The sequence below is a fragment of the Cyprinodon tularosa genome, unplaced genomic scaffold (genome assembly GCF_016077235.1).
Source record: "Cyprinodon tularosa strain WSP-4 unplaced genomic scaffold, ASM1607723v1 ctg34, whole genome shotgun sequence".
Lineage (NCBI taxonomy): Eukaryota > Metazoa > Chordata > Actinopteri > Cyprinodontiformes > Cyprinodontidae > Cyprinodon > Cyprinodon tularosa.
This window is the reverse complement of record NW_024039052.1, coordinates 1,092,559-1,116,952: the sequence shown is the minus strand read 5'-3', so window position 1 is coordinate 1,116,952 and position 24,394 is coordinate 1,092,559. Positions and strand designations below refer to the sequence as shown.

General features: G+C 35.9%; 2 protein-coding genes across 3 annotated transcripts in view; one reads left to right on the top strand and one right to left on the bottom strand.

The window, feature by feature from the left end:
* The window catches only part of LOC119789500 (glutamate receptor ionotropic, kainate 1), a 32,005-nt gene extending 21,755 nt beyond the window's left edge, over nt 1-10,250 (top strand). Inside the window, exons 7-16 of one of the 2 annotated variants that reach the window (XM_038294412.1) lie at nt 3,801-3,944; nt 4,894-5,001; nt 5,736-5,774; nt 6,722-6,835; nt 6,916-7,119; nt 7,208-7,431; nt 7,626-7,744; nt 8,151-8,368; nt 8,534-8,759; nt 9,355-10,250. In XM_038294412.1, the coding sequence (XP_038150340.1) occupies nt 3,801-3,944; nt 4,894-5,001; nt 5,736-5,774; nt 6,722-6,835; nt 6,916-7,119; nt 7,208-7,431; nt 7,626-7,744; nt 8,151-8,368; nt 8,534-8,759; nt 9,355-9,644 (1,686 nt within the window). In that variant the 3' untranslated portion in view covers nt 9,645-10,250. The remainder of the gene's footprint in view (nt 1-3,800; nt 3,945-4,893; nt 5,002-5,735; nt 5,775-6,721; nt 6,836-6,915; nt 7,120-7,207; nt 7,432-7,625; nt 7,745-8,150; nt 8,369-8,533; nt 8,760-9,354) is intronic. The other variant, XM_038294413.1, reaches the window with a different exon arrangement.
* Nucleotides 10,251-16,570: 6,320 nt separating this feature from the next.
* LOC119789506 (transcription regulator protein BACH1-like) lies at nt 16,571-23,801 on the bottom strand. Its single transcript, XM_038294419.1, has 5 exons — nt 23,506-23,801; nt 21,171-21,428; nt 18,934-20,094; nt 18,640-18,846; nt 16,571-17,766 (listed from the first exon to the last, which is right to left on the bottom strand). The coding sequence occupies exons 2-5, from the start codon at nt 21,408-21,410 to the stop codon at nt 17,392-17,394; spliced, it is 1,983 nt and encodes a 660-aa protein (XP_038150347.1). The 5' UTR covers nt 21,411-21,428; nt 23,506-23,801; the 3' UTR covers nt 16,571-17,391.
* Nucleotides 23,802-24,394: the final 593 nt, after the last annotated feature.

Below are 24,394 nucleotides of genomic sequence, written 5' to 3'. Positions count from 1 at the left end.
ACGTGCTCAGAGATGACTCTGCACATTTTGAATATGTTTGGCTCAACCTGCTGCTGTGAAGCAGGATTCCCCACCATAAATAAATAAATATTGATCAAGGCTCACAAAGGAGCATCTTGATATCTGCTTGAGAATGGCTTTTGTTGCCAATCCGACCCAGGTTTAAAACCTTGCAGGTTAGCCTAAAGCCCACTTCTCTCAGTAAACCATAAAAAGAAAGAATAAGCAAACAAATGGTCAGTTGAGGTGTTTTATAAAAGATGTGAATCAGGAAATTGTCCTTATACCAAAATGAATGATTATTGTTCTCTACTTCAAAAAACACTTTAGATTTTGAAATGGAAAATTTTTTTTTTTATTTATTTATTTAAAAAGTCAATGTATAACATACCGTAAAAATTCAAAAAATATCCACTGGACTTGGTTTTCAAGATTTGAAGACGTTTCGCCACCTCTCCAGGAAGCTTTCTCAATTCAAATGTCTGGATCCGCAGTGAGTTTGAGTCTTATATAGACAACGCCTTGTATCGCTTGGAAACATGCAATGGTAACCGATGAATGGGTCGTTAGTTCCATCGTTAGCCTGTAATATCTGAACCTGTCTATGATTCTAGGGGTCGGTCGTTAAAGGGGGGATTGCCATTAAGGGGGGGGATTGTCTCCTGTAATACCTGAAACCTGTCTATGATTGTTAAGGGTTGGTCGTTAAGGAGGTATTGTTCACCGGCTGGGGCGGGTGGGTCCCTCGTTCCTCTGTGATGGGGTGGGGGGTTTGGTGATATCTGGAAGGGATCATGTCTATGATTGAATTGTATGTTTTTGGAAGCTGGAAGCTGGAAGCTTCCAAAAACATACAATTCAATCATAGACATTGTATGTTTTTGGAAGCTTCCAGCTTCCAGCTTCCAAAAACATACAATTCAATCATAGACATGATCCCTTCCAGATATCACCAAACCCCCCACCCCATCACAGAGGAACGAGGGACCCACCCGCCCCAGCCGGTGAACAATACCTCCTTAACGACCAACCCTTAACAATCATAGACAGGTTTCAGGTATTACAGGAGACAATCCCCCCCCTTAATGGCAATCCCCCCTTTAACGACCGACCCCTAGAATCATAGACAGGTTCAGATATTACAGGCTAACGATGGAACTAACGACCCATTCATCGGTTACCATTGCATGTTTCCAAGCGATACAAGGCGTTGTCTATATAAGACTCAAACTCACTGCGGATCCAGACATTTGAATTGAGAAAGCTTCCTGGAGAGGTGGCGAAACGTCTTCAAATCTTGAAAACCAAGTCCAGTGGATATTTTTTGAATTTTTACGGAATGACTAGGACCTGGATGACTGAGAACCTTCATCAGCAATGTATAACATAGATGTATAAACACCTCATTTTATTTCTGTGTTAAATGTTGTTTAAAGTAACAAACTTTAATCTTTACTGGTTGTTGATTTTCTTTATTCAGACCCCGCTGATTTTTAATTGGTTACCTCTGACCTAGACAAAGCAAGCATCACAGAAAGTAATTTCTCCTGTGCATTTAAATCTATTCAGCAAAAATATCTAAGGCAGAGTCACCCTTAGAAATACATGAAATACTGTGCTGTTGGTGTGTGTAAAAAGACTTTGTCTCTGACTGTGTACAAAGAACAGTGGCTCAGTGTGAAAGTACTTTTAGGAAATCAAAAGTTCAAAACTTTTTGCATCAAGAGCTAAAGACGAAGTGGTGGACGTGTAAGATGATCGTATTTTTCACCTGCACAGTAGACATTAAACTGGTCTAGAGATACAACAGTGAAACTTTCTAAGATAAGGGATAGAGCAGACTGTAGTTCTCTAAAGGCGTGCTTGCAGAAACATTTTCTGATTTTGATTCTGCCAGATCTGTTGTAGGACAGATCCTTCCTATCTACATCTCTTGACATCTCCTACATTTCCTAACATAAAAAAACACCTAGAAATATCTATAAGATACAAAAATATTTCCCTGTGGGATCAACAATGTACTTTTGAACTGAATTTGAGTTGAGTTGATTTGAGTTAATGAGGGATTGCTGAAGAGTCAATGACAAAACGCAAGTAAAAATCATGGCCCCAACCTCATCCAGGAGCTTCTCAAAGTCCTGAGCTCAATTCTTTTGAAAATTGTTGGATTATCCTGAAAAGCCAGATCTGTGCCAGAAAATCAACCAATCCTGTAGAACTGTGCCCACCTTATAGAACTTAGAATCTATCAGTCTAACTATTGTCATTAAAGAGTGCAGAAATAACTTCAATAACATACATTTATGTGTAATTTGTTTGTATCCATAGTTTGGTCAGTGGACAGGACAAGATAACAGTGATTCTGTCTGAAGTCTATGGCAGCTTCTTACACACTGGACGGCATGAAGCTTTTGCTTGTGCCCTATAACTGTCTACCAGTGGCCAATCATGTGTACAGTACATGCATTAACACCTGCCCTCCAACCTGCCCTCCAACTACACTCACACTAAAATGATATATTTTGTTATGTTGTGTTCAACAGTTTGTTGAGTGTAAATACAATAAGGTTTTGAAAACAAGTTAGTCGATATCCGCTAATCAAATATGGCAATCAAAACATAAGTACCAAAGACAGAAAAACATTTCATAAATAACATGCAGCATTCTCTGTTAATTTACAAAGGGGGCATTGGCCCAGAAGTTAATTATGCCTGGGGGTTGGGGGTGGGGGGTTGCGGCATGGAAGAGATGGCATATATTCAATTCATTCAATTTGTTTATATAACGCCGATTCAGAACACTTTACAGAGACAATTCAACCAGATCACACAGTCAGATTGGTTCAAAGTTTCTATCTAAGGAAAGCCAGCTGGTTGCATCGACTCATTGACTGAGGGAATCCCTCACACCAAGCATGCTTGTAGCGACAGTTGAGAGAAAAAAAACTCCTTTTCAACAGGAAGAAACCTCCACCAGAAGCAGGCTCAGAACGGCCATTTACAGAGGCCAACTGGGGTTCAAGGAGACAGAAGCAGAAATACAGAAAGAAGCAGATACAAAAGGCAACTGTAAACCACCAACACAGGCGGCCCCATCCAGGAAACACACAGAGGGGTAGATGAGCTCAGAGCCAGCTCCCATGTCAGAGGATGAAATGAGCACCTACAGTTAGTCACAGTCAGAGAAACAGGACTACACTGAAAAACAGGCTAAGTTCCAACATCTATAAACAAAGGTGATGATGGTAGCAGGACAGCTGATATTTCTCTCCGGGATGGTGTCACAGCCAAAGAGGAAAAAGCCAGATGAGGCTACTATGAGAAAAAGCAGAGAGAGCATATTGTTAGTGATTAAACTCTAAATTTTGCAGAATGGGAGAATAGAGATCGAATGATGCAGGATGAGGAAAAGTGGTCCCTATGTTGTTTTCAAAACAGTTTAAAGTTATTTTTTCAAATAAAGAAAAAGTCAGTTTTGGCAAATGCAAGAAGGATATTATCTGTAGCTAAAATAAATAATGTTTTAGGGAAAAATGACTTTTGATTAAGCATAACTTAATTTTATGCATTTACTGCGGTGGAGGCAGCAGTGTGGAGGTCTCTGATGACTCTTTCTGTCTAAGCATTGCTCACCAAGCTGTGCTCACTGAGTGATTGTGTTTTTTGTGTGTGATTACATTTGATTTGAAGAACCACATGAGGCCCTGCAAATATATCAACAATCCTGATGTGATAAGTGCACAACATGCGATTTGTGATCTCGGGGATGGATTATGGTGTTGGCCATGTTTCTCTTCCAGACCGAGGCAGCTCTGATGTATGATGCAGTTTACATGGTGGCTGCTGCCTCACAACGCACCTCACAGCTCACCGTCAGCTCTTTGCAGTGCCACAGACACAAACCTTGGCGCTTCGGATCACGCTTCATGAACCTGCTCAAAGACGTGAGTTAATTCCGTCCATCCATCCATCCATCCATCCATCCATCCATCCATCCATCCATCCATCCATCCATCCATCATGATTTTAATGCTGATATAACATGCATCCCAAAGAATACATGTATTTCTTTTTATCAGGTTTCTCTAATTTCTAATGAAACAATAACTATTTGTAGCAACAACAAAAAAAAATCTAGTCTCTAAAAAAGAAAAAAAAACTGCATAGCTAAGACATGCTTGGATAAGATGAATGGATAAGATCAGCTTAGGCCTTCTTGAGAAACATGCAGAAAACAGATATTTATCCGTTCATGCACAGCTCATGTGTTTAGAGAGTTTGTTCCAAAGCTGAATAGTTTAAAAACTAAATGCTCCACGTTTAATTCTGTTTCGGAGCTTGTGTATGTCTCTATCAGCACAGCACGTACAATAATCTGGTTAAGACAAATGTCTGATTGTGCAGGATATAATATAAAGCTTAATTACAGGAAGTAGATGTGGGAGAAAATGAAGAAGGCTACAGAGCAGCTTCACTAAAATAAATTTCTGAGATTGTATTGCAGATATTTCCTGGAAGTGAATGGATATGTTTAGCTTTTGAATTTTGGCTGAACATCGTCTGATCTTTTATATCCAAAAACAGGCCGAAAGGTGTCAAAAGAAGGCTTTCTAATATAATTTACATGGGTACATTTGACCTATTAGACTCTTTTTATAATATGCAGAAATGCCATATGGACAAACGAAACTGACCCCATCTCCTTTTAGTACAGACAAATATATCTTTATCATCTCTTAGCAGTGCGGCTTACGCTATTAAAACACTTGAATTCATGCTTTTTTCCTATCGCAATAGTTATAGACTAAAAAATGAAAAAAAAAAAAAAAACAACAACAAAAAAAACAACAACTGTTAAACCATTTAGATTTTCTGTCCTCTCTTTGTCCACAGACACAATGGGACGGTTTGACGGGACAAATTGCGATCAACAAGACAGATGGCCTGCGTAAAGAATTTGATTTGGATGTGATCAGCCTAAAGGAGGATGGTTTGGAGAAGGTGAACTCTCTGACCTATATCTACACTGCAGAAAAGAGTTTGGAAAAGAGTTGACATTAACTTAACTGCATGAAGCTACAGGCCAACTGCTGTAACTAACATTTTCTAAAAGAGAAAGCACGATATATACTATCAGAAAATATCTGTTGGGTTCCAGATAAAATTCATTGATTTTGTATGTCAAAATGAATTTTTTTTAAATCATCAAACACATTTTAATTGCAGACAAAGATAACATCAGTTACCTTTGAAAAGCAATTTCTATTTATAATGGCAAATTACTTTCTAAACCAATCTGCCGTAATGGGAAAATGAATTAAACTCTTACAATTAGTAACTGGCTGTGCCACCCCTGGCAGCAAAAACTCACATGAAGCTTTTGTGGTAACTTAGTCTAACTGATTCAGTAAAGTTTTAATGAAAACATTAATGATAGCTTACAATTCAAATTAAGAAATTTATAAAATATTTTTCACACAATACTGTAAATACGTAGACTTATCTGACTGCCAACCCTTCATTTGACCTAAAGGGCAATTTAGAGTTTATTGTCCACGCTGCGATTATCACACCAACAGACTTCAAGGGAAGTATAAATAATTAAAAGTGAAAAATTAAATTTAACTAAATAAAAGATTTATCAGGGGAAGATAGTTTCCCTCCATTCATTCTTGTTTTTGTCTGAAGTTAAGGGCTCTGTAATTAAATTATTTTCTCTTTATTGTTTTTGCAAGTCAATCACGGGCAGCCGCCTAAATAAAGTGTGGAAAAAGGTCTGTATTTTAGCTACCAAGGCAGATTTAATTATTAATGATATGTAGAGCTTACCCTATCGCTTTCTGTGATGTTTTCTCTCTTTCATTATAAAGGTTTAGGAACTGCTGGGAAGAAATGTTGACCATTTCTGCACTGGCGGCATCATTTTTAGCTGCAGTGTTCTGTTTCCTTACCTATATCTTTCAGTTTGTATTATAATCTCCAATCTTTCCTTCTCCTCCTGGTGTTATCTCTTTATTGCTATCAATGCCAGTCCTGGTCAGAATTTTACAATCATTCTTCATTTGACTGGATGTCAAATTAACAATGGTAATTTGAACTGTCACTTTTTAAGGGTGGGCTATTTTTTTATTAACAAAAAACTGTAATGATTTTAAAAATACAAGTATTTAGTACAGTAAAAGTGTTGAATGTAGTTATTATTTATGATGCAAACAGGACCAGATATTTGCTGACTCACTGCATCTAACACATTTGCTTTTAGTAAAAATCAAACATTTTCTGGCATACTTCTATTGTTTCATATATTTATTTTCATTCAGTTCATGGTTTCCTGCCATGGATCCAGTTTTTAAGAATTGTCCACAAATTTCCAATGGGTTATAAGTCAGGAAGTCTTAACAGTCCACTGTTTGTTTTTCTGCAGCAAAGGACAATTTTGACCATATGCTTTTAATAATATCCCTATTAACAAACAGTGGGTTTCAAAACATCAGAGTTTTATATTTTTTGACAATTCCTTCAAAAATGAAAACAGTTCTATTAAGTATGAAATACCCCAAATTAAAATGCATAATGAAGATATGTGTTTGAAGTTCTGACTAGGATTGTATCTGTTTCTGCTCCCTTCTGCTTTGTTTTCCCTGAATGTCGATTTAGTCATAGATCTACACAATTGCTGTGGATATTTAATGTTTTTTTTTTCGTTTCATCTTTCATATAGATTGGTGTCTGGAACTCCCAGATGGGCCTTAATTTAACAGAAACCAGCAAGGACTCTTCTACAAATGTCACAGATTCAATGGCCAACAGGACCCTCATTGTCACTACTATTCTGGTAGGAAAAGGAAAACACTGATAAGCTGTAAGCATTTGGAAATTTCAAAGTAAATTAGTGCAACTTACGTTCTTTACCAGGAAAACCCTTATGTCATGTATAAAAAATCAGACAAGCCTCTATATGGGAATGACCGCTTTGAGGGTTATTGCCTTGACCTCCTCAAAGAGCTCTCCAACATTTTGGGCTTCTCCTATGAAGTAAAACTGGTTTCAGACGGAAAATACGGAGCACAGAATGACAAGGGGGAGTGGAACGGCATGGTTCGAGAACTTATCGATCATGTGAGTATTCCTCTGTCGTTCCCTTTTCCTACAGAAATAAAAAAAGTCTTTGACATAAGCTGAATGTGAAGTTTTCATTTGATCTCAGGTGGCTGACCTTGCTGTAGCCCCTCTTACCATCACGTACGTCAGGGAAAAGGTGATAGACTTCTCCAAGCCCTTCATGACCTTAGGAATTAGCATCCTGTACCACAAACCTAACGGCACAAATCCAGGAGTGTTTTCCTTTCTGAACCCACTGTCTCCTGATATCTGGATGTATGTATTGCTGGCATGCCTTGGAGTCAGCTGTGTGCTGTTTGTCATTGCCAGGTAATCTCATACAGGACTGAAAAGAAACTATTGGTAATTTATTAATAGCTGGTAAATGTTAACTAACTTAAAAAAATCAATATTATCTTGTGACATAGCAATGCATTAAAAAAACGGAGGAATGAAAATAAAAATAAAATCAAATCTAAATGTCCTTGGTGATATTAAATTCTGTTTTCAATCACAACCTTCAGGTTCACTCCGTATGAATGGTATAATCCTCATCCCTGTAATCCAGACTCGGATGTGGTTGAAAACAACTTTACTCTAATCAACAGTGTCTGGTTTGGAGTTGGAGCACTTATGCAGCAAGGTATGCTACAACTACTTTTAAAATGTTTATGTTAAAAATTCCTTAAATAATCGAATCTGTTATGAGAGTACAGTAGTTGGTTGCGTAGTGGGGGCATTATAAGGCACTTTCTGGGACAGTTGGATTCTTTCTGCATAGAGTGCACATGTTTCCCAGGGGAGGGTAACTCTGGGTACTCTGGCTTCTTACTAACATCCAGAAATATATATATCAGATTAATTGGTTAATCTAAATTTGTCCTGTTTCTGTACCTTTGTTTAAATTTCACAAGGCTTTCTATTGATGTTTACAAGGTGTGCCAAAGAGTTTGGGGAACCCTAATGTTTTTATTTACAGATCAGGAAAACAGATATTATCATAATTCTACTTTGGAATGAATGTTCTAATATATCTCAATACCCTACAGGGTCCGAATTGATGCCTAAGGCTCTTTCAACGAGGATAGTAGGAGGAATATGGTGGTTCTTTACACTGATCATAATTTCCTCATACACTGCCAATCTGGCTGCTTTTCTTACTGTGGAGAGAATGGATTCCCCGATTGACTCAGCAGATGATTTGGCCAAGCAAACCAAGATAGAGTACGGTGCTGTAAGAGATGGGTCTACCATGACCTTTTTCAAGGTAATCTTGTTTTGCTTGCTTAAACCTGTTGTGATAGATGTGTCTACAGTACAAGGCTGAGTTGTTTATTGCTGAAAGCAAAGTTCAGCATCTTATCATCATAAAAAAGGAATATAAAATGGTTGCTCACCTGTGCATGACTGGTTTTTCCTTTTGGTTTAACAGAAATCAAAGATTTCAACCTATGAGAAAATGTGGGCATTTATGAGCAGCCGAAAAAACACAGCTTTGGTGAAAAACAACCGGGAGGGGATTCAGCGTGTCCTCACCACTGACTACGCTCTTCTCATGGAGTCTACCAGCATCGAATATATCAGCCAGCGCAACTGCAACCTTACACAGATTGGAGGCTTGATAGATTCTAAGGGCTATGGCGTGGGCACTCCAATTGGTAAGATCGTAGAATAGCTCCTATGAGAGAAAAAAAAATACTGACATGATGCTATGACTTTAACATTTGCTTTTCTTTTTATAGTTTTGTCAAATCATCATAATATTCAAAGAATTATATTCGGATGTTATAATTTTGCATTATTTCGAAGTAAAAAAGCAGACATTGTAAAGAGTTGTTTACATAGAAAAATCTAAAAAGTGACCTCAAAAGGCCCAAATAAAATCCCATGGTCAGCACAACCACGTTCCAGCACCATGAGGGCAGCATTAGTTTGTGTGGATACTTTTATTCACCAGGGGAATTTTAATCAAGCAAAGGCTAGCTCTAAAAAATATTTCATTAGCTTTTCTAATATACATATTGAGACCATTCCTCATTTTACTTTGAGTGCAATCTACCAATAGGAATCAGCTTTTAAGACAAGGTTCTGTGCAGAGTGTTGTGTGGGTTTATTACATAAACAAAGTTGGGTTTTTAACATGCCAAAATGCAAAAAAAGTTCACGAATTGTAAAGGGCCCCATAAATGCGTTTTTGTCCACAAATATTTTGTAAAGCATTATTCGGTATAATTCTGCTCTGTTTTTCTCCAGGCTCCCCGTACAGAGACAAGGTCACCATTGCCATCCTGCAGCTTCAGGAAGAAGGAAAGCTGCATATGATGAAAGAGAAATGGTGGAGAGGGAACGGATGTCCCGAGGAGGACAGCAAAGAGGCCAGTGCTCTGGGTGTAGAGAACATAGGAGGAATCTTTATAGTGTTGGCTGCAGGACTTGTTCTCTCAGTTTTTGTGGCGATTGGAGAATTTATTTACAAATCCAGAAAAAACTTGGACATTGAGGAAGTAAGTGTGGGCCAGTGTGAATGGCACAACAAGTACTAACATGTTATGAGACAGTCAAAGACTTCCTGGAACCTAATAAAACTTTATGTTATCATATTCTTCACAGGACTACAGTAATCAGAGAGCCAATAAAATAATCCAGTCTGATTAAACCTATACCTAAAAACCGCATTGCTACAATCAATTAATATGTTTTCAACACAAAGTATTGTGTTAGTAGTTTTTATTGTAGAGAACACACTGATGTTAGTCTTAATTCAAATATTACATTAGAATCCCTTTTTTTTCTGATAACAATTGATCTCAATCTTAATACTTGATTTTTTTTGGGCCTTGCCATATTTTCTGGAATGCGATGTAAAATTGTTTTGCATATAAGGGGCATTACTGTAATGCTGTCACATTTTGGGTAATTGTAGAGGCGTGATATTATTTCAGTCCTCTTTTTCAGCAGAGCATTGCACAGAAACTTTCATTTAATGACTGTTCAAACTGTTTATGAATGATTTTTTTTTGTTGTTGGAAATGTTCATGAAGTTGATTTACGTATCTTATTTTTCTTGTCTAAAGCAAAGTTTATGAACAAGCTTAAAATTTGTAATGTTGAAATTGTGTTGGAATGACTAAAGTTGTGTGAAAACATTGCACCTTTTTAATGTTCACCTTTTTTTACTTAAGCTCTGTTAGCTCAGCCAATTATTTTCTAATGAGTATGAAATATTTATGCAATAGGGTATGTATGTTTTGGATATTAACCTTCACCACTGGGAACACAGATGTGGTTAGCACACTATTTTCACAAGTTGCTTGCAAAGCTATTTCAATTATATCTTCTTTAAAACCACATGAATGGTTAGTTTCTACTAAGATTATGGATTATGATAATATCTGCAAATGCAGTAATATCATTTTTGCTTCAAATCAGACAGAGAAAAGTAGGCAAATTTGCATAGGCATTTACAGGCGGCAAACATAGCAACTCTTTTCTGCGTGCATGCGTCAACTCGTGTCCAGCCTGTTGCAGACGCTCCCCTAAAAAAGAATTCCCTGCAAGGGATAAATAAATTAATTCTGATTCTGATCTGATTCTGATGAGTCTTCAGGTCATATTTCTGAAACACAGAGGTGTCAGGTAACAAAGTACAAATGCTTTGTAACCTTACTTAAGCAGAAATTTTGGCTATCTATAATTTACTGGAATAATTATTTTTTAGACAACTTTTTTCTTCTACTTACATTTTAAAAATAGACTTGTTAGTTTTGTTAAATTTAGGCTAATTTTCATCAAGGGCTGTTTGTATTTAAGAAGAAATAAAACACATCCAAATATTTTTCTTCATCCAAACCATTCATTTCTTTTTGGTTGGACTCAGTGCTGCACCAACTTGTCCCTACATACCAAAATAAATAGTTATTTATTTTGACACTCTAACTTCTATAAATTTGATTTAAATAGTAGGATTTATACTTTTATTTGAGTTATAAACATACACTTTGACACCTCTGATGAAACATGATACAGAGACGAGGACTGCTCTACTTTTAAAATAAATAGTATCTCTATAAAAATGATCCATGCACGGTTTTGAAAATGTTTGCATATTTAGGTAAATTACAGATAGGATAAACTGCTTGACATTAAAAAAAAAAGTAACAGAAAATAGCAGCTACACAGAGTGCTGTGAAAAAATATAGACTGCTGAAGGTTGGTGGTGATTTTAGACGGAAGGAAAAGGGCAAAAGGCATCGCTCTGTGGATTTCGTTTTAACAAGAACAATTTAATAATGTCAGCGAAAGGGTGAATCAGTCCTGTTTCCTGAGAAGTCTGTTTGGAATTTTGAAAAAAAAAAAAAATCAGTTATTAAATCAGTTGTCTACATAAAGAATTTTTGTTTTCCATTTTAAAAATACAAACATTGGACAAACGACAGACGTGGGGTTGTGAGGTTTATCATTTTAATAAATAAATAGAATAAAGCTTAGAAGAGGACAACTGCAACCAAATGTAGAACTACAGGCAAACTGCTAGCATCTGCTGTGTGTTTGCATTTGTGGTACTGTAGAAACCAGATGCTTATGTACAATTTATAATAAGATATAACCTTTTTTTTCTCTCCTTCTTATATTTGATCTGATTAAACATTTTCTTCAATCAAGTCAGTTTAGTTAGGTCATTCATGGTTACTTCTAATATATTGACAGGATTTAGCATACATGGCAAGCGTTTGATTTTATACTGGCTTGAAAAAAATTCCTTTACTATGATTGATGACCTTGAGTCAAAGAGGAAACGTGTTAAACCAAGATTCAATTCCAGGCTTTTGAAAAAGGGTTAAACTAGGATGTTTATCATCAATACATTCAAAGTAAAAACTATTGGGAGATCTTAGAACATTAGGATTAAAAGAAGACTACTGTTACACAAAATTAATAAAGGAATTAAAGGGAAAAGCCGAATAATTGAAAACAACAATAATCTAACTCACTAATCTTATAACTAAATAAAATTAAAAAAAGCAAAAAAAATATTGCTTATTAACTTTAAGCTTATTATGTTGCATTTCCAAAAGCTTTTGAAACTGGCACAATTCAAACTATTTCCCTTCTTCCAAATGTTTAACTAGTCAAATGTGTTTGCAGTGTAACACAGGGTTGATTGTTGAGTCTAAACACTAACAAGCGTGTCCATTTTTCATTCCTCAAGCAGCTGTTAGTCTGACTGTTGCATATCAGGGTTCTAACTAACAGGGGTCAACATGTCCCCTGCGTTCTCTCATTTCTCTTAGAGATTACAGTATTATGGACCTCATTTATATAATCTTGTCAATGGGGCACTGCACTACCCTAAACTAAAGTTCACAGCTACTTCTGTATGTAATCATTGAGCATGCAGTTGTTCAGCAGCTTAAGATTGTGCGAGGAGGTCATGGATCTTAAACTAGGACTGATTGAAGTACTGTGGTATTTTGACCCATGCTGGGAAAAAAAAAAAGTTGATATAAATCTCTCCTTTTTATTACGCTTTCATTACATAAATGTTCAGAATGACGTTAAACAAACACATTATATATACAATTTATTTTGTTGTTGTTTTTCTTAACTGGCTAGATAAAGACTTTGGTACTGATATAAACATGTGGAAATACTTAAAGTATTTACCTTATTTTGCTAAATGTGTATTAGCACAATCTTGGTCTTCACTCAGTAACAATAACAATACTATCTGGATAATAAGTTTGGTTATTTGATTGGGCAAGCATCTACATGTTGCTCTAACTTTATCATTAAACTAGCATAACTCCGTAAAAAAAATACATGCCTGAGCGACTGACATTTATTAGATGTAGAAGCATTTCCTAATGGCCATGAGGACATGTCGACAAAAATTATGATCTTTGTCCCGTATGTCATTAGCAAAACTTTAGATCAAAGGTTTATTTCTCTCTGAGTTGCTTCTTTTCACTGTGGATCATGATCCTCTCTTCAACTAGCAACTCCAGCAGATCTTTTGGCATTGTACTTTGGTTGATACACACACATTCAATACAAACATATATTGATTGACTACTGTAGGGTGAGTAAAAAAGGTCTTGTATCTTGTTTATTAAGTACATGCTAACGGTTTTAGGTTAATTTAGTGAAAACTGACTCGGGAATTCTGTGCAGAAATAAAGCAAATGTGATGCAAACAGTTGCAAAAAGGTAGATGGTACCGCTTAATGAATTAACCGACAATCATTGCAGATTATTTCCTATTTCTATGACAAAAATAATGAAAATCATTTATTACAGAAGCTGTAAATAAGCTAAACACGCTGTACTGAAAAACTAAAATGAATCTCTTATTAGGGTTTGATACACAGAGATCTTTGTTTAAAAGTGTTAAATAAGCCACGACAACCCAACCATTTGTTTTTGTTCTGTTTGCACAGTACTATGGCACCTGAATATTTGATAATATATCTTTTGCAGCAATTTGAAATCAAGTGTGGTTCTCTGACTACATCAGGAAAGCACAATAATTCATGATAAGTCTTTTCACAGCTGTGTTTTGGTTGTGAATAATGTAAATGTTCAGTAGATTTATTTTGAAATTCCGAACAGCAGCGTGCAGCAAGATGTAAGGGTCATTCTCACATTTCATACATGAAAAGTTATGCCTCTTTGGTATATCTAAAAGGCAAAATTGGTATGAAAGAAAAAACTTATTTGAAACCTAATTGTAAAAAAAAAAAACAGACAATAAAATCCTGAGTTCATAAATAAAAGAAAAATTCATAGAAATTCTAAAATCAGAACCATATGTGACAGCAACCTATACTTCACTGATGTGAAATCCAAAATATCCTACAATTTAATTTGATTTAGTATCATCCAACAGTGCAACTCTGTTTTAAACTCTGATATTTTCATTTTGCCTCAAAGTCAAACTGGACATATGACCAAAACGGGACCTTTAAGCCTTATCTATTTTTACACTTTAAACATTTCAGTAACTATTGTTATCTGCAGCATCGCAAAAATCTTTTGTAAGCCCATTTCAACAGTGTGACATTATAAGGTGACTAATTACTATTGTTATAACCTTTTAAATATCTCTTTATTATCTTTGACAAATATTTTATTTTATTCTACATCATAGACTTTAAACCAGGGTTAAAATAAGAAGTAACTAAATCAAAGATATAACTAAGAAATAAGTAGTTAAGTAGTCAATTTTAAGGAAAATGTATTATGCAAAAAAATTAAAATTCTCGATTTACCATTCAGGTCAAACGATAACAATAATTTGGGAATATTTTAACTGGAAATTATGTGAAGGAAGAAGGGGAAAAAAGCAAACAATGCTGGCAAAGAGACAGATCTTATAGATTTTAGGGTAAAATGGGAATTTATAGGCTTTGACACAGAAGATTCATCAAGACAGATACAGCAGGCTTTGCATTAATCTCACGATATGACTGTTTAAGGTTCTGCTATTCTGATGAATTCCAGGATTGGGCTTTAAGTGCTTTCATTTTGTTTGCTGGTCTTTAATCTTCTAACCCTGCGTTCTTAATCAGAACTCAGAGCAGGTTTTTAATCTTGCATGAATGAGGCCGCGGATTACGGGCCTCTGACCTTGCCATGCCGCACAGCTGCTTCTGCCTCAAATCAAGTCTCTCGTCCCGTTTAGTTTGAAAAACAGGATAATCTTACTTTTGCACTACAATGCTTCAAGATCTAAATTGTATACAGTAGAAAAACACTGAAACACCCATCATTCAAATCCTTTTTCTTTAGAAGGAAATTTTACAAATACATCTAATCCACAATGTTTGTGGTAGAGGTAGAGATGTCTATTTTTTATAAGGACAATCATCATTTTTGATTACTGATTCTAATATAACATTCAATTGAACTTGCAAATAAAGCACAAAACATTTTACTATCAAGTTATTGTGGATACTTTTCAACTGCTAGAAAATATAAAATTAGATTATCAAAAATAAAAACACAAAATGCAATCAGTCTGGGATTAATTTACAATATTTCATTATAAAATCTAAAATTCTGTTAAGAAAACACTCTTATGAGTGGATATACTCCACGTTTAACAATAAGACCTATATAACATTAATTACTACTACAAAAATTATTCAAATAAATAAGGAGGTGAGGGGATGATGATGAGAAAAAGAATATTAGATACACCTGTTCAGCTCCAAAGCAAACCAACTAATCCCATCAGAAGAATTTAGTGAATTTAGGTGTCTATAGTTAGAATTTTCTATTACTTATTTATTTTTTCTTTGGGTAATGTAACTTTGAGAACAGGCAATTGAATTAAAAAATTTGTTTACAGTATGGTTACTTGAACATGACAATCAGTACATTGTACCTCCATAGCTTACACAGTCAACAGGTCTCATTTCAGCCACTTGGATGAATCTATCTGCCCGTCTGTCCATCCATAATAACATTATAGAAAGATGAATTTATTTTTTATTTTTTCAGTAACTCAACTCAAACCATGTGACACAGCAGGACTTAAAAAGAATAACCAGATTGGAGGAAGGGGAATTCACTTAAAACCTGGTTGTTTAAAACATTCCTGTGCGCTTTGATCTGAATTTGCTCTAACTTTGACTGAAATGGAAAATAACTCCACATCTTTACAAAAGATTGCTGATATTATGGATTTTTGAAGTTATTTTTATTTTTTATATATTAAGAGTTTGGTTATATTTTGTAAGCATAAAAAAACATATTGATAGTTGTGCAATTTGAAAGTTAAAAACACCCGTGCAAAGATTTTATTTTACTCTTTACAAATTATTTTAGCGAGAGTGCCTGTATAAGAGGTAGTTTTTTTTTTCTACTTTTATTTCAGTTTTAAAATCCAAAACCATCTCAGGGAGGAAAGTATTTAGTATAGCTGGTGTGTGCAGATATATTGCACAATTATCCAAGCTGTTTAACCATTCAAGTTATCATTAGGCTGATTTGACTCTTTCTACAATTACATATATATGTCCCTAATGCCTGGATATTCTTTTAGAGATAATTTAAGAACTGGTAAATGACAGGCAAGAGCTATTTATATATATTTTTTACCAAATAGTTTGTAACCAAGGTTTAATGACTGGAAATTTACTAATACATGGTCCTTCATTTTACTAGTTTTTTTTTAGGTTTTAAGCCATCAAACCTTTGCTACTTGAGATTTTTATTTCCGTACAATCACTGCATTTTAAATGTGTTTGCAATATAAGGTTAATAATGCTCATTTAAAAGAAGAATTAAAAAGAAATTGAATTCATGAGGAAAATATCTTCCTTTTTGATCAGCGAGAGTGAGAGCATTTGGGGGCAGAGCAACACTTCCATCTACTGATCAATGTTTGCAAATGCATCTAATGAAACTAATAAAATAACCCCTCACCAATACATGGTCGTGAGTTAGAATAAAAGAAATAATCATATCCAAAATGTTTATTTTAATTTGTAATTCATAAAACCATTTTATAAAAACAATGCTCAACATGCAGAAAGACTGACATTTGAAAGATAATGCCATCGGTATAAGTATGGGTTAATGTGCAACAGTGCATAAGTCAATAAAAATTGTATCATTTAACAGCATAATCTTGTTAAATTGATAGCACAATTAATTATAAGGCACATTTCAATACAAATAACATAACTGTATAATTTCTTATTCCAGACGATCAGATTTTATAGAACCATTGCTCGAAATTTAAAAGAAGCTGAAACAAACCATTCAAACAATACATAGGGGCATCCCAAAATGCTGCTGAAGGGTTAATTAGCAGTAAAACCTACTTAGAATCAACCGAAAACTTCACTTTGTGCAAATTCAATTTGAAGTAAGAAAAACATGTTTATCATTAATAGCAACAAATTATCATTTTATGTGGAATGTGGGTGTGAAGTGGGATTTAAAATACATTCCGGTTATTCTTTTCCCTGAGAAAAACGAACCTCAGTTAAGGAAGCATCATAAAGTTCTAATTTAGGAACAGCACATTTTCAGTTTCCGGAGAAGCTCCTTGCATCTTCATGCTCAGAAATACTGCAGTCTGTGTTTAATTTGGAGAAATACTGATGAGATTCACAGGGAATGAAATGGTTGATTTTTAACTTTAGTTACCTCTTTAAAAAAGGACACGAGTCAGTGAAATAAAAGGGAAGTCTTTTAAAAAAGGACTGCAGTATAAATGATGGTTAACCGTTTGCTGTCTATTTCTGTAGATTTTAGAAAAATACTAAGATTTCAGCCTAATTACAAGTTGTCGGACATGTCCAGACATACGCTGAGTAAAGGATTAGCGACAGGACGGTCCGTCTCCTCGGTACACGACTGCAGCTCCGTAGATTGAACGGGGACTAAAGGTGGCCCTGTCTGTCCCCACTCTAATGAGGAACTCACCATTTCCACAGTGAGCTCCGATTCCTCATTTCGTTCTACGAGACTGGAAGACGAGATGGGAAAGTCTGAAGAGACTGAAGAGAGGTTAGCGAGGAGTTGCATGTTGTCCTGATCTGAGCCCGACTCGATGTTAACGCTTTTACAGAGGCCACACACGTTCTGTTTAATCTCAGCGAGGTTCTTCTGCAGATCTTTTTGCTCCAGAAGCAGCTTCTCTTTTTCACTTTTCTGTGAAGAGAAAAGTAACAAAGTTATTAGTCACAATTAATGGTCAGTTTTCTTTTTACAGTAATAACCTGGCCTTTAGGGACATTTACGATATTGGTCATTTTGATTAACCCCTTTTGATATTAAGGTATTCATTGGTCTCTTCTAAGTGGAGGAACCAAGTTTAAAAAGGCCTAAAGAAGATAATATCTGTTTTATAGGCTAAACTAACTGGTGTGTTCAAACCAGTCTTCTATTGCCTTAAGAGAACTCCAGTACAAGAGCAAAGCAGTTAATGTGATTTTTTTTATTTTATGAATCTTTACACAGTTGCCTTGTTTGAATATGGTGGGTTTGTTTTAAACATGGGGGCAAATGCTTATTTACACAGGAAATTGAGGTAGAAAGTAACGAAGCGCCACTGATTTTTCTGTCTGAAAGAGACTGAGATACTTGTAGCTAAACTATTAGCTCTTTACACATTTTACTTAAACATCAAAGGGATAACATGGCTAGTACTACTTTACATGTATTAAGTACATTGTGTATTTCTTATACAGGAAGAAATAAATGTTTCTTACAGGAAGGGTACTGCTGGTGTGCGGCCTACCACCTCCATTTTCTACATAATGATAGGCTCTGTGTAAATACCTACTCAATGCATATGTGGCAACGGTTTAAAGGTTAAAAAAGGTTTTGAATAAAACCCTGTAGAGGTTTTAAAGCTGTAGTTGATAGTAGTAGAAATTTGCCTTGGCAGGATCTAAACAACAAATGAGATGCAAAGAGGTTTGTCTACAATGGCTAATAAAACTGCTTATAACCTATTGAGTACTAAAAATCAGGAACTGATTCGACATAATAAGATTTATGAGGACGTAAAGGTGAACTTACTAATTTTTTTATTTCACATTCTAGCTGGTGTATGCTGTCCAGCTTCCTCTTCCGGCAGCGCTGTGCAGCCACGCGGTTTTTACTTCGCCGGCGGACGTCATGCACAAACTCAAGTTGTTCTTTTGTCAGGGGATGTTTTCTAACGAGCTGTTGGAAAGCGCTTCTGCTCAGTTCAGAAATTTTCTCCACTGGAAATGGGAGTTGAATCTATAAAAAAAGAGGGTTAGATGTTGGATTAATTCCATCCTATATATTTAAACTAAGATAATACAATTGCCTGTCTTTGACGATGACCTCTGCTGCTCTTTTCTGATTGGCCTCTGCGTCGCCATCTGTTTCCAGCTCTGTTTCATCCCCGGAATTGAGCGAGGAGGACATGCAGGGACTCTTCTCTGCTTGGGAAAAGTTGTCAGCTTGCGCTCCCGGATCATCGTCTGTATCGAGGTCCCGTAGGAAGGGACAGTCCCCTACACTGGATGTCAGATCCAGGTGCTTGAGCCAGTGAAAGTCGGAGGCCTTGGCCAAATTGTTTTGGCTCACTGAATCGAGGGACGGAGGTGGAGCCTGACTTGGGCACAGGTCTGGCCAAAATCCTTTTGCTAAATGTTCAGCCACTTCCCTCTCCACACTGCTCCGCTCTCCGTTTCCTACCTCACAGCTTAACGGCGTTAAGGCAGGTTCAACTACCTGTTCAGTACAAACCTCCCTCTGCTGTAATACTGAACTAGTTTCTTCTCTAGAACCTTCCGACCTTGACATGTTCAGTGAACATGAGCCTGGGGTAAAGCTGGTTTCAGCACCAAGCGTCTCAACAGTGGGTTCATTATCTGGACTTGCTGGCTCAATGATTTCTGGTGGATTCTCTTCCGCTGGGGTTGACAGCTCACAGCTTGTGTCACACCCTACCACACTCAGCTCACTCCCATCACTTACATCTCCCATCTGTAAAATGTCTCTTTTGCAAAAATGAGAGGAATGATCCGTTTTGTTTGGGCCCAGGCTTGGCAGAGACAACAGGGGGCACACACCATCTGCTAACTCTAAAGTTAAGGGAGCCATTTGTGGTCCACAGTTCTCAAAACAAAACGGTTCCTCCCCACTGTTTGTCTGAGCCTGTGTGCTCTGAGGGCACTGTGATGGGAAGCAGGTTTGCTCATCACCTCCTGAAGGCACTGAGCTGTCTGACTCGAATGATTCTGCATGGCTAACTTCTACACTAGAGTTGCAACTGGTACCAGGCTTCAAGCTTTGACAGCAGCTCTTATTCCGGACCTCCTGTGAGTTTTTTTTACTTTCAGAAAACTTGGGAATGAGGAAATCAAAGCAAGCTGTCTCTAAGTTGTGAAATCCTAAAATCTCAGCAGTGCTGTGAATAGCATGGATGTTTTCTTTGGTGAAAAGCAGCTTTGATGTGTAGGCGAATTGAAGCAAAGGTTCAAACCCTTCCACGGTCACCTGTGGAGAACGGATATCTGTTAAAGCAGGAGTTACTCCGACATAAAGAGTTCAAATGAAACTTGGCTAAGCTTGAAACACAGGGTAACAATTGTAGGTATAATAAAATAGTTAAATTCAATCACATTTTTTTAAACACATCAGTTTTAAATGCATTTTTCCACTGTTATCATTAAAAAACAAAAAACGCACACTTTAACTGACAGCCCATTCCCCTGGAAAAATATTTATACCCCTTGAATTTAAACAGATTTTATCACGTTACAAACACCAACTTCTTTTTTTTCTGAAGGTGGAGGGCTATAAGATGCACCATTAAGCACATGGCTTTGAAAACTTTAGCATGATCTTTGCTTTGCATTCTAGCTCCTCTGATCTTAGTCTATCCAGTTTTGCTGTCCGTGCTGATGAAAGCACTATTCCCCAACAGGATGTTTGCATCACTCTCGTACTGCGTTATTTTTCCACCATGCATAGCACTTTGCATTTAAGTTAAATAGTTTAACTGTGATTTTGTCTGACCTGTATACTATTTTCCACATATCTGCTGCAAGCTGCAAACTACATATTGCTTTTCCTGTATAACAACTTTCCTCTTACTTTTCTTGCATAAAAGCTGGGTTTGGAAGAGGAAAAAAAGAAACAATATTTTATGAGTCAACAAACTGAGTCATCCTTGCAGCCGCCCCAGAGCTGGATTCTTCTCAAGGCAGTTATTCTATAATATTTTCACTTTTAAATAAAGATTCAACCAATGAGTCGATTCAATCAGCTGGTTTTCCTTAGATATAAAACTTTGAGCCAATCTGACTGTAAGATCTAATTCAGTTATCTCTGTAAAGAACCGTGTTGTGAATTTGTGTTATATCGATAAACTTAATTGAACCAAAAGATTCTTTTATGTTTTTTTATAACCTAACTTAGCTTTGTCTTGACCTACAAAAAGGAAAAATAAAATGTTAGAAAATTTATGGTTGTAACGTGATAAATTGCAACAAAAAAGTAATAATATTAACAAAACAATTGTTTGAAGCTTTATTAGAAAACAAAATGTAGGTGAATGCTGGAGCACCAACCTCCTCAGGTAAGGTGATAATGGTTTTCTGTCTGGAGAGACTAGTAACTCTACTGTGAAAGTACTCGCTGCACGAGGCCAGGACTGAGCAATGGGCCCGAAAACTCCTGTCCTCCACCACCAACGTCACATCGCACAAGATATCCTGCTGCCTCTGCTCATTCAGACACTGGAGCACGTGGGCACTGTGCAACGCAGACTGAAAGGTGAATACTGATGTACGAGGAGCTTGCAGAGTCATGGTTCTCAGAAGCTCAGCCTAGGGAGTAAAAATAGCCATTTCCAGTCATGCTTTTTAAAAACTAGTCAAAAAGTTTTTCAGTGTTCTGTTAACTCACACACAGTGAAATAGACCAGTATAAACAACAAGCTGTCTGTGTGTAAAATCGGATTATTAGATATTAGGGGTGATCGATGAGGCATTATTAAAACATGCAAGAACTGGAGAAAAAATGTAGAGAAACATGGATTATAAACTTAACTGAAACTTGATAATTACATATGCATAAAAAAAAAAAGCTTAACCTAACTCTTTATGTAACATTTCTAACATTAAATTAGTATAAATTGTCTTTACCATAGTGTAATTATTATTAACTAAATCTTTTTGGTAAATTCCAGAATCTTGAGGGAAATTTTTTGATAATTATTTTAAACTTTCTTCTTCTTTTAATGGAACTGTAATTTCTTAGGGCCACATTGCACACATATTTTCAGCTTGCCTACTTTTTTTATTTTTTTTATGGAACTTGGATGTGCATAATCGTTATTATGGTATTCTGAATTCAACTGAATTGCATTAATCCCTTCTGCAGCACAACACCCATAAAATATCATGCACCATCAGACTCCGTGCAAAAGGGATCACTTTCAGAAGCTAACAAGCTTCCCACTATTCCTCACAAATATAGCTATTGCCATGGACACACAGTTTAATCTCTTTTTCTTTATTTTGAATTCGTCACAGGAGGAAATATTTTTAATAATGTCCTCTCAGGACATGTTGCAGAGGACAGAGAACCCCTCTCCTCAACAAACCAGTAAGATGGACTTCATTCAAATTAAAAACCTTGCATGACATCATCAATATCATTATCTAGGCTTTCTAAAGTTTTCAAAGGGAATGTGAACTTTGTGAATTTAAAGGAATCATTTTCTGCTTTCATTTTTTTTTGTAGAGGTTAATATTTATGAATTGTTAGTTCTGATCAATGTTAAATATCTAATTCTTTTTTTTTTTTTACATATCTTTTGTAAATATCTGGTATTATCATTAAACGATTGTTCTTTCTTTTACTTTGCAAAGACTTCTCCGCACTGAGCTTTTTAAGTAAGAAGAGTGCACTTTTCCTAATTTATATGGCTATTTATCTTATTACATAGATTCTAATATAATACTTAAGATACTTATTTCATCAAATGTCAGGAAATGTTTATTTTTAAGGAAGGAAGTGAAATTGGAGTACAAATTGAGATAACTATCCCTAAAAAATATGAGATTTACTTATTCTAAAAAAACTAAAAAAGTGCAATTCAAGAGCTATCAGCTAAGAAGCTGAAATCTGATTGTGTTATATTGTTATTTATTCAACATTTTTATACTGGGCCCATTATCATAGAAAACATATTAAAATAATAATGTACACATTATTTGAAGGTATTTTATTTGAATAACATTTTTAGATTGCTTTATTTTTCTACATAATTTCATGTTATGCAACTGAAGGATCGAGATTAATCTATCAACGACAGCTTTCAGTTTCATCATAATAGATTGAATAAAGTTAAATATCCGAGAAAGTCAAAAATATTAACGGTTTTACAACTGCTGCCTAACGATCAACACAAACAACATACAGTGCAAAATAAAGAAAATAAGCTTTAATGATGTAAAAAGCTTATTACACAATTACGTCTTTTAAACAGCAAATGTATTACCTTTCCTAGGGTTAGGCCATGGGGATAATATTTCGGTTTATTAGCGGAAAGGATGGATTAAAGTTGAACATTTCAGCTTAAAACAAGTTCAACGGGTGAAAAAAAAACGCTGACTCATGTTTCGGTAAGTTGGCTAAAGTAGGAATAACAGCGGGAAGTGCTAAATATTTAATACCTGTCAAACTCCGTCGTGCTTTTTAATCACAAATGCATTCCTAGAGATTTCAAAGTGTCATAAATATTACCAAAAATAAAGAGCTTTTTCCTATCATAAGCTAGACCGTTAGCTTTAACTGCTGTCAAGTAGACAAATTTTCTATTAGACTCCACATAAACGGCCTTGCGTCAATAAAATCCCACCAAGATGTTTATTAGGAAATGGTTAACCATTCACTGACCTGCCATGTTCGATGTCTCAAAGTGACATTAATAAATTTGGGATGGTTGTGGCCGACCGAAGCTGGACTTTCCTCTTGTCATGTGACTTTAAAACCAGGAAAACCAAACACCCCTTTCTGCGCATGCGCAGTGACAGAAACGTTAAATAGCAGGTTTCCAGTTGTTAATTGAAATAACCATAAATATAAATGCAGGGCTGTCAACTCTCACCTATTAGTAGTGAGACTCACCCATCTCGGTGTCTTCACACACTCTCATTCCATATTACCAATTTCTCACACAAAAAAATTACAGACATTAAAACTCATCTCTAAGGAAGAGAATTAGGGCCACTGAAAAAAAAGTTAACAGATTTTTAAATGTTTTATCAGTATATGAGGAAAAAAAGTCAGAGTTCTGACTTTTTTAATCTCAGCATTCTGAGATTAAAGTCAGTTTTTTTTCTCACAATTTTGACTTTAATCTCAGAATGCTGACATTTTTTCTTAGAATTCTGGATCTTGATGTAGATGGGCACCATGAAGGAAGAGATGCGGGAGAACTCAGCTTCACTGACAAAGATGTTAGTTGTTTGGGAGGGCCAGTAACACATTGGCAGAAAATTACGGAATTAGGTGACTTTTTACATGCCCAAGGGGTCCCCGGTGATGCCATTTCATTACTGGAAGAGCAAAAGGTGATTAAAACAAGAGAGCTAGTTTAGTCTCTAAAAGATACGGCTTGATGCTAAATGTTTGTTAGCTGTCAGAATTCTGACTTTTTTTCCTCTTATTATACCGAAATAAAATGTAAAAATCAGAACTTTTTTTTCCCCAGTGGCCGTAATCCTCTTCTCTACAACTCTGTTCCACTTATGTATAAGATAAAACCATGGTGATCAAAATCCAG